The following is an 11,056-nucleotide window of genomic DNA, read 5'->3' on the forward strand; positions in this document are numbered from 1 at the left end:
ATTCAATACTACAATTTTTTTAAAAATATGTTTTTTTTATTTACAGTTTTTTACAAAAGAAAACTTATTGTCATAAGTTAAATCAAGTCTTTACTCTACTCAAAAAATAATGAAATAGTATATTACATACCTAGGCCCGTAAAATAAGAAAAGTCTCAGAGCACGTGTAATTGTTGGCCGAGGCTGACAAACATGAGGTCTGAGGCTTTCTTTTTTACTGGCTAAGGTGCGTATACTATATTTCTGCTCGACGAAGCCGGAAAGTTGCAACTTCGATCAGGGCAGCGGCCCGAAAGTTGCCACTTTTCGGCCGAAGGGTAGAAACTTTAATTTTCATCTGGAGTTTCGTCAGCGAGCTTTCTCCAGTTCTTCGCAAAGCTCAGTAATTTTATTGTAGTTTTGTGAGTCTCGTCCTCCGGGAACTCAAAGTCGAATACCTCCTGCCATCCCTCCATGCCATCGTCACCCATCACTTTTTGTGTCTTCTTAATTCTTCGCGGCATTTTATCCTTGACCTTCTTCTGACTCTCCTCATCCCCTTTCTCCATCTCAAAGTCTCTCCAAGCTTCCAACAAAATCGCTCGGCTCTCTCGGTCTCCATTCAGTTTCAATGCATTATTCGCCCGCTCAAAAACTCTCCTGGCGACTTCTACTTGGTCTATATCCTCATGCTCATTGAACAGCTCAAACTTGGCATAAGCGATCCAAATTTTGACGTGAATCGATCGCTCAAGCAGGCGCTCGAACAACTCCCGCGCTCTCTGAGGCTCTTCTTGAGATATTTCAAAGTCAATGTACGACTTCCACAGCAACTCCGGCATATCGAGCCGCGGCTGCTTTAATCCAAGCTCATAAATAGCCCGCGCACGAGCAATGTCACCCAGCAGAGTCTCCAACTCGCAGTATTTCATCCACGTCGTGCAGTTTACCGGCTCATATTCTAACCACTTTTCATAAAGTTTCCTGCAGCGGTCAAATTCGCGTAACTGGATCTCCAGATCAATGTACCCACGGAATAGTTTATTTTTTGGACACACACCCAAACTTCTACCCAGAGTTTTACGCGCGAGAGTTAGATTTTTTCGTCTAATCTCAAACTTCGCATACATGAGCCAGATCTTCGCGAACGTAAATATTTTGTGCGGAATCAGCTCGAGGCATACTGTGTAGATTTGTTGACATCGACTCAGGTCCTTGGTCTCGAGCTCTTCAAACAGAGCATAGTTGATCCACAAATAAATATAGCGCCGCCAATATTCTTTTTCTTTCTTAGGTGGGACGTAAGTGATGGCCCGTTCATAGACTTCCCTAGTTTCCTCGTGGTTGCCTTCCGATTCCATTAGTTTTAAATAATCGAACCATGTGTCATAGTTGTAGGGATCGTTTTTCACGGACTGCTCATATTTATTTTTACGCTTACTAACAATCACCGATTCAATGTCTGAACGGTCGCCATATTTCTTTTCATGAATCGTGTACGCTTTATAAATTTCCTCAGCGCGCTCCTTCGGAATGTTATCTATCGAATTCTTGTAGATTCTCCGGGCGCGCTCATGTTCACGCTGAGATTCTTCAAAACGAGCAAACGCAAGATAGAGTTTTTCGTCAATCCCTTCATCGCCATAGAATTCGACTGCGCGTTCGTAAACTATACGAGCGCTTTCTATAAATCCGTTGCTGGCCTCAAAGCGCGCGTACTTTATCCAGTTCTTAACATCTGGATGAACCATCACAAAACGTTCGTAAATCATACGAGCCCGGTCTAGTTCTTTGTATCGAAGCTCAAAATTGATGTAAGTCTGCCATGCCTGCTCATCAGGTTCCCACTTCATCCAGCGCTCAAACACTTCCCGGGCTGCCGCTATGTTCTCCAACATCTCCTCCATGTACGTATACTTGTACCAAAATTGGCTGACACGCGGAAGAATAGTGACCGCAAGATCCCACAAATTTCGCGCGTGATTGACTTGACGATTCCGCATTTCCATCTCGACATACTTCAACTAGTCTAGTCAACAAGTTCAAAAAGACGAAAAATAGAGATAAAGCTCTTAAAAATATGAGCGATAGCTCATTCGATTCGGAATGACGTCTAGAAAAATGTATCTCGAGGGTTTATTAGCACATAAAAAATTGCGATTGTTATTAACAAATTAAGAGAAAAAAAAAATGTCATTTGGTTTTTTGTTAATAACTTAAAAACTATAAACATTTTTGAAATTTAAAAAAAAGATCCTTAAAGAGAAGGAAATTTCCAATAAAAAAGTCCCAACTCCCCGAACTGTACCTCTATTATTTATAATTTTAATTTAACGCCGAAAACAGGGCTTCGCGCGGCCGTTACGGCTTGGGCGCACTGCCGCTAAAGAGAGCGTACCACATAAAATAATTTTTTTATAGTAACAAATATAAATTTAAAAATTTAAATAAATTATGGTATCATCTAGACACTTGAAAGAATAAATCCCCGTTGGAAAAAAGTTATTTAGTTAATTTTTCAAAAAGTTGTACTTTTGTTAACTAACTAATTTTTTTCTAATCTCCGTTCTTATAAATAACGACATAAAAGTTTAAATAATACACCTATAAATTTTTGGCTTCGTGAAGCCCTTCTTATATATATACTTAACAAGATCATGCCATAAAAATTTATTAAAGCTTATTATTTTGTTTATAATAATTTTTTAAAGTTAACAAAAAATGAAAAATCCAAAAAATGTTGTTAAAAAATTTTTTTTCGACATATTTTATGTTATTGCTGTTTTTGCATCTAACAACAGCATTAAATTACGGTCGAAAAAAATTTTTAACATTATTTGTTAAGATATTTTTTATAAACAAATAGACAAGTTTAATATTTTTAAAAAATTTTTTTTTACCATTTCATTGTCTTGGCAAAATAATGATTTTTAAAACTAAAATTTTTTCTTAAATAACTTTTTTAATTGTTTATAATCGTTTTTTTTACATTTCGATAGTTTAAATAATTAGTTAAGAAATTATTTTTTCTTTAAAAATCATAATTTATTGTTTATCTTAAAAAAAATAGTTTCTTTGATGAAATTATTGAGTTATCTTCGAAATAAACAATAGAAGTAGCTCGAATTAGAAGCTATAATAACTTAATATAATATATAGAAATTAAAAATATTGGTAAGTGATGCAATAAAGAAACAAAAAATTATACATAAAAGAAAACAAGTTCAATAAATATCAATAACACACGTATATAATTTTAACTATATGAGATACAGATATGATGTAAAGGTTCATTGGTACATATTTTATCACTAAATGAAATTGTTTCGAGGTTCAAAGCTGTAATTTCATTATTTAACAAGTTAAAAGTCATAAAAGATACGAAAAAGTAAAAAAAATCTCAAATTTTTATAAACAAATGCATATAATGGCTGATAAACAATAGTTAGAAACTTGGTCATTCGCTTATTTGAAAGATAAATTAATCCTTTATAAAAACCACCTGAATGTTCATTATCGTATCTCTCATAGTTTATAAGTTATATCAATTTGTTAGTTGACAAATCAAGAGGGCGATTCAACTTCGGTCTCGTATAATATTTAAAAGTGTTTTAAAAAATAGAAAAAAATTTTTTTTATTACTGTCATATATATGTCTGTTTTTGTTTTTTTTTTTTGCTCAACAAAAAAAATATAACAGTTTATGGAATTTGTTTATAACAAATTGTTAAGTTAACAAACGATGAAATTATTTATAAAAAAAATTTTTTTTTTTCCTAACTTATAAAGAAACACCAATTATGATTTTTAAAGAAAAAATAATTTCTTAACTAATTATTTAAACTATCGAAATGTAAAAAAAACGATTATAAACAATTAAAAAAGTTATTTAAGAAAAAATTTTAGTTTTAAAAATCATTATTTTGCCAAGACAATGAAATGGTAAAAAAAAATTTTTTAAAAATATTAAACTTGTCTATTTGTTTATAAAAAATATCTTAACAAATAATGTTAAAAATTTTTTTCGACCGTAATTTAATGCTGTTGTTAGATGCAAAAACAGCAATAACATAAAATATGTCGAAAAAAAATTTTTTAACAACATTTTTTGGATTTTTCATTTTTTGTTAACTTTAAAAAATTATTATAAACAAAATAATAAGCTTTAATAAATTTTTATGGCATGATCTTGTTAAGTATATATATAAGAAGGGCTTCACGAAGCCAAAAATTTATAGGTGTATTATTTAAACTTTTATGTCGTTATTTATAAGAACGGAGATTAGAAAAAAATTAGTTAGTTAACAAAAGTACAACTTTTTGAAAAATTAACTAAATAACTTTTTTCCAACGGGGATTTATTCTTTCAAGTGTCTAGATGATACCATAATTTATTTAAATTTTTAAATTTATATTTGTTACTATAAAAAAATTATTTTATGTGGTACGCTCTCTTTAGCGGCAGTGCGCCCAAGCCGTAACGGCCGCGCGAAGCCCTGTTTTCGGCGTTAAATTAAAATTATAAATAATAGAGGTACAGTTCGGGGAGTTGGGACTTTTTTATTGGAAATTTCCTTCTCTTTAAGGATCTTTTTTTTAAATTTCAAAAATGTTTATAGTTTTTAAGTTATTAACAAAAAACCAAATGACATTTTTTTTTTCTCTTAATTTGTTAATAACAATCGCAATTTTTTATGTGCTAATAAACCCTCGAGATACATTTTTCTAGACGTCATTCCGAATCGAATGAGCTATCGCTCATATTTTTAAGAGCTTTATCTCTATTTTTCGTCTTTTTGAACTTGTTGACTGGACTAAACCACAGACTTATGTTTCGATGGTCGACGACCAATGCACGCTCGTAGATAGAACGCGCCCGGCGAATTTGTTTCTGTGTTTCCTCCCATTGTGCGTATTTTATCCAATTCGATATCACCATACGATTTTTACAAATATTGACTTCAAACGCTTTTCTTTTACGGTGTTGGTAGTCAGCGAGTTCATGGGGGTCTGAAATTTTTTGCTTTGGTGGTGGGGGCAGGATCTCCAAATCACGTTCTTTGGCTTCTCGTAGGAGCTGCTCAGCCGTTATTTGAATTTCTGCTGGTGCTTTATTTTTAACCTGAAATATATTCATCTTTAGTATCATTGTTCTATAAATTGTAATCAATTTTGACAAAATATATTTTAAATATTAAAATAAATAAGTTTTTAGAAAAATGTCAGTAGTTAGCCCTTTTAAGTTTTTAATTAAACAATGATTTAATGAGTTTCAAATAACTGGTTTAATAATAAATCCAGTGTATTAAATAATTAATGATTGTCTTTGAATGATTTTATTTATAAAATATATATAAGCGCTGGCAATCGAATATCTCACCTTAATTTAAAAATTTTATGCTTTCTAATTAAAAAAAAAAAAAAATAATAATAATTGAGAATAATAGTATATTACACACCTAGGGAAGTAAAGTAAGAAATGTCTCAGATCACATGTAATTGTTGGCCGAGGCGAAGCCGAGGTCAACAAACATGTGGTCTGAGGCTTTCTTATTTACTTCCCGAGGAGTGTATACTATTTTTCTCCTCGACGGAGGCGGGAAGCGGCAACTTCGTTTTGCACAGCGGGACGAAAGTTGACGCTTTCCGCCCGGAGGTGAGAAAAATAATTTTTCTCACCTCCGGGCGGAAAGCGTCAACTTTCGTCCCGCTGTGCAAAACGAAGTTGCCGCTTCCCGCCTCCGTCGAGGAGAAAAATAGTATACACTCCTCGGGAAGTAAATAAGAAAGCCTCAGACCACATGTTTGTTGACCTCGGCTTCGCCTCGGCCAACAATTACATGTGATCTGAGACATTTCTTACTTTACTTCCCTAGGTGTGTAATATACTATTTCGTCTTGTAGAAAATTGACAATGTAATAAATATTAATATGTAAAGAAATACTTTTTGAACTTGCACAATGTATGATAAATACACAATTAGGAAACAAAAAAAAAAACACGGAGTTAAAAATTCAAACTACTCATGGAATAAAAAATATGAAAGATCGAAAAATTAAATATAATGATAAATAATATTTATATTTAATGAACTTTCAATCAAGTAATAGGTTTAAAAAATAATTAAATATTAATTTGAAACAAAATTAAAAAGGTTATGTACTTACTTTAGCCACCTTAGGCATTTTCTGAGATTTTTCCATCTTGGTGTAAATTATTGACAAGTTACGTTTAAAAATTTATTACTGTGCAATTATTATTCTAAAATAATAAATGTTAAGAAATTATATATCAACTTGTCTTCACTTTCAAAACGTTTTTAAACGTTCGTATACTCTATCACTCTTGTGGCTGTGATCTGTAACTGTAACGGCTGCCAGAAAAAGCGGGTAGAAAATTTCACGACTCATTGTACGCATGCGCGGTCGCCATTTAAAAAAAGCGGCAATTTAAATATTTTGGACAGGACTTACAGTAATAGCTGGTGAATTTCCTCGCACAATTATTTTTAAAATTAACCCACTCAGAATGCATTCGAAAATTGCTCTAGCTCTAGCTCTAGCCAAGTGTTGCCATATAGCAATAGCTAGAGCTAGAGCATTTTTGAATGTACCCAAAGTAATTAATTTATTAATTATTATTATTACTTGCGCGGTAAATTTAAATATTTGGAAAATAAAATCATTAAAAATTGGAGACAAATTAATATTCGTACATTGAAATAAAATGGCGGCAGAATACAATAGAAAAATATTTAAAATGAAAAAAAAACACGCAAGTGTTTGAACAAACCTTGGTGGGGAAATAATATGCAGAAGGGTGTCCTAATACACTTGGAAATTTAATTTAAATTGCTCCAAGTGTATTGCAGCCAAAAAACGTCACTTAACTGCTATTTCCCACCAGACGATGCCAGATGATTTTGCTCAGGAACTAGGAAGACATCAGCATCAGTCATCAACAACACTTTACACTAGCACTGAACACTTAACGCTTAACTGCACCACAGACACTTTGCACAATTTAAATTTTACAAACACAGAACATTTAAATTAAACAATAACTATGAGCAAAAAATTTTGTGAATAATTACACGACGCTACTGCAATACTGGGTTTTAATTCAAACGTAAAGAAGGATCTGGACTACTACTGAAGTTGTCGATGATACTGACTGCCGCTATCGAACCGTCAGTTGATACAAAGCAATCGATTTTGCGATTCTTCGACCGCCCCCCACTTTAGCAAAAATTTGAGCGTCGAATACAGCGACGCGCAATAGCGCCAAATTTGAAAATCAAAATTTAATATTTTTATTAAAATCTGTTTTTATGGGTGCATTCGGAAATCCTCTAGCTCTAGCCAAGTGTTGCCAAATAGCGAAAGATAGAGCTAGAGCATTTCCGAACGCACCCTAAATTGTCCGTCAGTGGCGCTGCTGCAGATCAATGGACACCAATAGAATTAAAGTTCGCAAGTGCATTTTTTTTTTCACTACTGTGATTGGTCGTAACGAACTAGCAAGAGAAATAAAAACAAACGCAGGTTGATCATTGAAAACAAAAATACAAATATGGCTGCCCATGTGTAATTTCCGGAAGCATCGCAAATCACAATTGCAATGCTGCATGCAAATTAGTTGTGTGCTTATATATTTACATCGCACTTCGTCAACTGTTGGTTGAAATTTAAACGAGTTTATTATTTAAAGTAAAGTATAAAATGGCTCAAGCTAAACTAGAAACTATAGATTTAACAGACACTGACAAAGATGAAAAGCAAGGTAATATTTTTGTTTAAATTACGACTTAGTAATTATAGCACAGACGCTACTTTATTTTTGCTAACCAATAAAATTTATCCCACGTGTATAATAAAAATATTTCATTTTAACAGCGCAATTACTTGAACGATTATTAATTAGTGTTATTATGGGAATTATTTTAATAGTTGTAGATATATTTATGTATATAAATAATAAATCGTTTGTATTTGTTCATCAGGTACCTCATTAGAATGCGCAGTGTGCCTTCAAACATGTGTTCACCCAGCAAGATTACCATGCAGTCATGTATTTTGTTACTTATGCGTTAAAGGTGTCGCTAATCAGAGCAAAAAATGTCCCATGTGCAGACAAGAAATTCCACCAGATTTTGTTGAGAAACCAAATCTAATTGAAGTAGAAGAATCTAAACAATCTGCTGCTGCTGAAGAAGAGTATCAGTGGTTTTATGAAGGACGAAATGGTAAATCTTCAAATCCTTTTCTTTACTGTTGATACTATCAATTAATTCAGATATCAACAACAAAAAAAATATAAGGGTCTATTAATTTAAAATTTATTTTAAATCTTTCCAGAAAAATATTTTATTTTTAAGTATTAGAGGTTTTTGATATTTTTTTTATATGATTCTGGAGATACCAGACATTTTTTAAATTTAATTTAAAAAAAAAAATTTAAATATCCATCTGTAGAAAATTTCAAAAACCATGGGTGCAATTTTCTGTAATGTATTTTTGTGAATTCATCGTTTTTAAAAAAATCTAAAAATTTACAGACGTCGGCTAATTTCAATATCACTTTTTTTATTTAAATTGTCGACAAAAAAAAACCTATAAAAATTAAATGAGTGATTTTTAGATTTATGGCGATGAGAAAATATTATTTAAGAAATTTGATATATTTTTATTAAAAGTTAAACAATAAATAATTATAGTATTTAAAATGTCGATTAACAATAAAAATTTAATGTAAATTGTTATGATATGAAATTTAGGTTGGTGGAAGTATGATCCTAGAACAAGCAGTGACCTGGAGGCCTTTTTCAATCTCGGACACACAGAATGCGAACTTTTAATATGTGGAGATATTTACCATATAGATTTTCAAAATTTATGTCAATATAAAAAGAACCTAACAGCACGCAAACGCAATATTAAACGTGATTTAAAAACTGCTTCGTGCAAAGGCGTTGCCGGTGTTCGTTAAATAAAATAATTATTTTATTTGAATAAATCCCTTAATCCCGTCAATCTGAATTTTTTCACCAATTATAAAATTGTTTCACTCATTCATTGAGTAAAAAATCAAAATTATTTACAAACTGATTTATTTGTTGCATCGGTCATTAAAAAATAAATTTTTTCCACCAAAAATATTTATATTTTATAGCAAATAATTGTTTGTTAGTATTGATGTGATTTAATTATATTTTGTTATAATAAAAATAATAATAATATAACCGAACGAAAATATTTTATTTTTTATTTATTGTTTATTGTTATCTTTTCTCGGCCTCAACTGAACAGCAAATTGTTGCAGGTTGGTGGCAATATGATCAGCGAACAAGTCAGGAACTTGAAACAGCTTACAAACAAGGAACACGAAAATATGATTTGTTGATTGCGGGTTTTCTTTATACCGCAGACTTTGGATCGATGTTACAAATACGCCGTAACGATCCAGCACGTCACCGTCGTATCAAACGCGATTTATCAAATGTACCTAAAAAAGGTATTGCTGGTTTACGTCTTAATCAGCAACAAGAAGAAGAACCAGTCTTTCGTGAAATACGTGGAGCTGAAAGACCCGCTAGTCCCGCTAGTGATACTACCGGTGAATATAAATAATTTAATTCTATAAAATTTGATTTTATTGAGGCCTTTCTCGGATAGTATCTCCTACTTTTTAAAAATTTCGTTGACTTTTAAGTGTCGTTAGCGTATCAAAATTTTATCAATTAATTAAAAAAAAATTGAAGTATTAATTGAAAAAAAAGACGTCGTCGTAATTTTGCCTGGATATAGAATTTAAAAAAAATTACTTACAGTTTTCATCAACTAGGAGTTGAACGAAATTTGGAAAATAAATTTTAGTAAAGTCATGTCAATTTTTTAATTTCAATTTTAAAATTTTGTAGGATAAAATTTATTTACTAAATTTCGTTTAACTTCCAATTGATATCAACTGTAAGTAAATTTTTTTAAAATCTATATCTCAGCGAAATTGTCATTTTTTTCGCTAATACCATTAACGTATCTTATTAACATTTATTGTAAATATTTTTCTAAAAAGGAACAGGAGATGGATCAAGCACACCAGTACCACCAAGTAACACTCCGCAGACCCCAGCAGGACATTCCAGTGGAGATGCTACACCTCTAACCGACAGGACGGATCAACGAGCGGACTCTTTACATCAGGTTTTAGAACAAATGCGTTCATTAATGCTTACAGGGCATTTGCCGTTTAATAGTGATAATGAACTTGAAGAATCAACCCACGATGGATCATTTTCAGATCATCATAATTCATCATCCATCCTGTGGCTCCAACCGAATGCGTCGTACTCGTCCGATGAAGATAATCATTAAATATGCAAACCAGTTTCATCCATTTTCCAGGCCGCCGAGGGGATAGGGCATCTTGAGTTACTTCCATTATCACTTCACATCATTTGGTATTTTTATTTTATTTTTTTTATTATAAATTATTTATTTTATCATGACCTCATTGTTGCTTTAGATCCAATTCGGCCGAAGTTTTATATTTAATATTTAAATGTTATGAAGAAATTGTGATCAAAACAAAATTTTATATTTATATGAAGATTTTAAATCTTTAAATTGTTAAGTTTAAAATAATACATTTTTTTTTTATTTAGATTATTTAAAGTAAATAGCGATTCGATGGGCAGTTACTTTACAGAATTATTCAATTGCTCAATAATGGCTACAAGACTTCATTTGAGGATCTAAATTATTAGCATGGATGAAAAAGAGAGAAAGTATTTTTTTTTTATTTTATAGGTTCCGATATCAATAAATCTGATAATGTGAATTTATTTATTACTTAATTACTCGCTTTGTTTATTCTTTCTACTTAAAAATTATCAGTAATTACAGTAATTATTTATGTTTATGCATTGAGCTTATTATGATTATATTTTTATAATTATTTTAGTTTTTATAGTCATATTCATATAAATTATTCTTTAATAAAAATACGATTATTTAATCAAAAATGAAGGATTACTTTTTATTACTTCCTGTATAATTATTTTTAAACGAAAATTTT

General features: G+C 31.3%; 2 protein-coding genes across 6 annotated transcripts; one reads left to right on the forward strand and one right to left on the reverse strand.

Moving 5' to 3' along the window:
- Window positions 1–35: 35 nt before the first annotated feature.
- LOC130669896 (protein crooked neck-like) lies at window positions 36–6,353 on the reverse strand. The gene is given in 3 exon segments (XM_057473040.1): window positions 36–2,008; window positions 4,795–5,101; window positions 6,148–6,353. Coding segments are annotated over 3 exon segments (2,025 nt in total). The 5' UTR covers window positions 6,184–6,353; the 3' UTR covers window positions 36–326.
- Window positions 6,354–7,521: 1,168 nt separating this feature from the next.
- LOC130669974 (E3 ubiquitin-protein ligase RNF146-like) lies at window positions 7,522–10,758 on the forward strand. Of its 5 annotated transcripts, none has more exons than XM_057473142.1 (6): window positions 7,523–7,762; window positions 7,983–8,225; window positions 9,302–9,595; window positions 10,061–10,182; window positions 10,280–10,439; window positions 10,644–10,758. In XM_057473142.1, the coding sequence occupies exons 1-5, from the start codon at window positions 7,702–7,704 to the stop codon at window positions 10,397–10,399; spliced, it is 840 nt and encodes a 279-aa protein (XP_057329125.1). In that variant the 5' UTR covers window positions 7,523–7,701; the 3' UTR covers window positions 10,400–10,439; window positions 10,644–10,758. The 5 variants fall into 5 exon arrangements, 3 of the variants coding, with proteins under 3 accessions (XP_057329125.1, XP_057329123.1, XP_057329124.1); XM_057473141.1 differs by having other exon boundaries at window positions 7,526–7,762; window positions 10,055–10,182; XR_008990295.1 differs by having other exon boundaries at window positions 7,522–7,762; window positions 10,061–10,439.
- Window positions 10,759–11,056: the final 298 nt, after the last annotated feature.

This window comes from Microplitis mediator, chromosome 6 (assembly GCF_029852145.1).
Source record: "Microplitis mediator isolate UGA2020A chromosome 6, iyMicMedi2.1, whole genome shotgun sequence".
NCBI lineage: Eukaryota > Metazoa > Arthropoda > Insecta > Hymenoptera > Braconidae > Microplitis > Microplitis mediator.

Bases quoted from the DNA above. Each gene is read 5' to 3' on its own strand.
- LOC130669974 (XM_057473140.1), top strand. From the start codon at position 7,702: ATGGCTCAAGCTAAACTAGAAACTATAGATTTAACAGACACTGACAAA. The intron at 7,763-7,982 runs GTAATATTTTTG...TTTGTTCATCAG, and splicing joins TGACAAAGATGAAAAGCAAG to GTACCTCATTAGAATGCGCA. The intron at 9,596-10,054 runs GTGAATATAAAT...TTTTCTAAAAAG, and splicing joins TCCCGCTAGTGATACTACCG to GAACAGGAGATGGATCAAGC.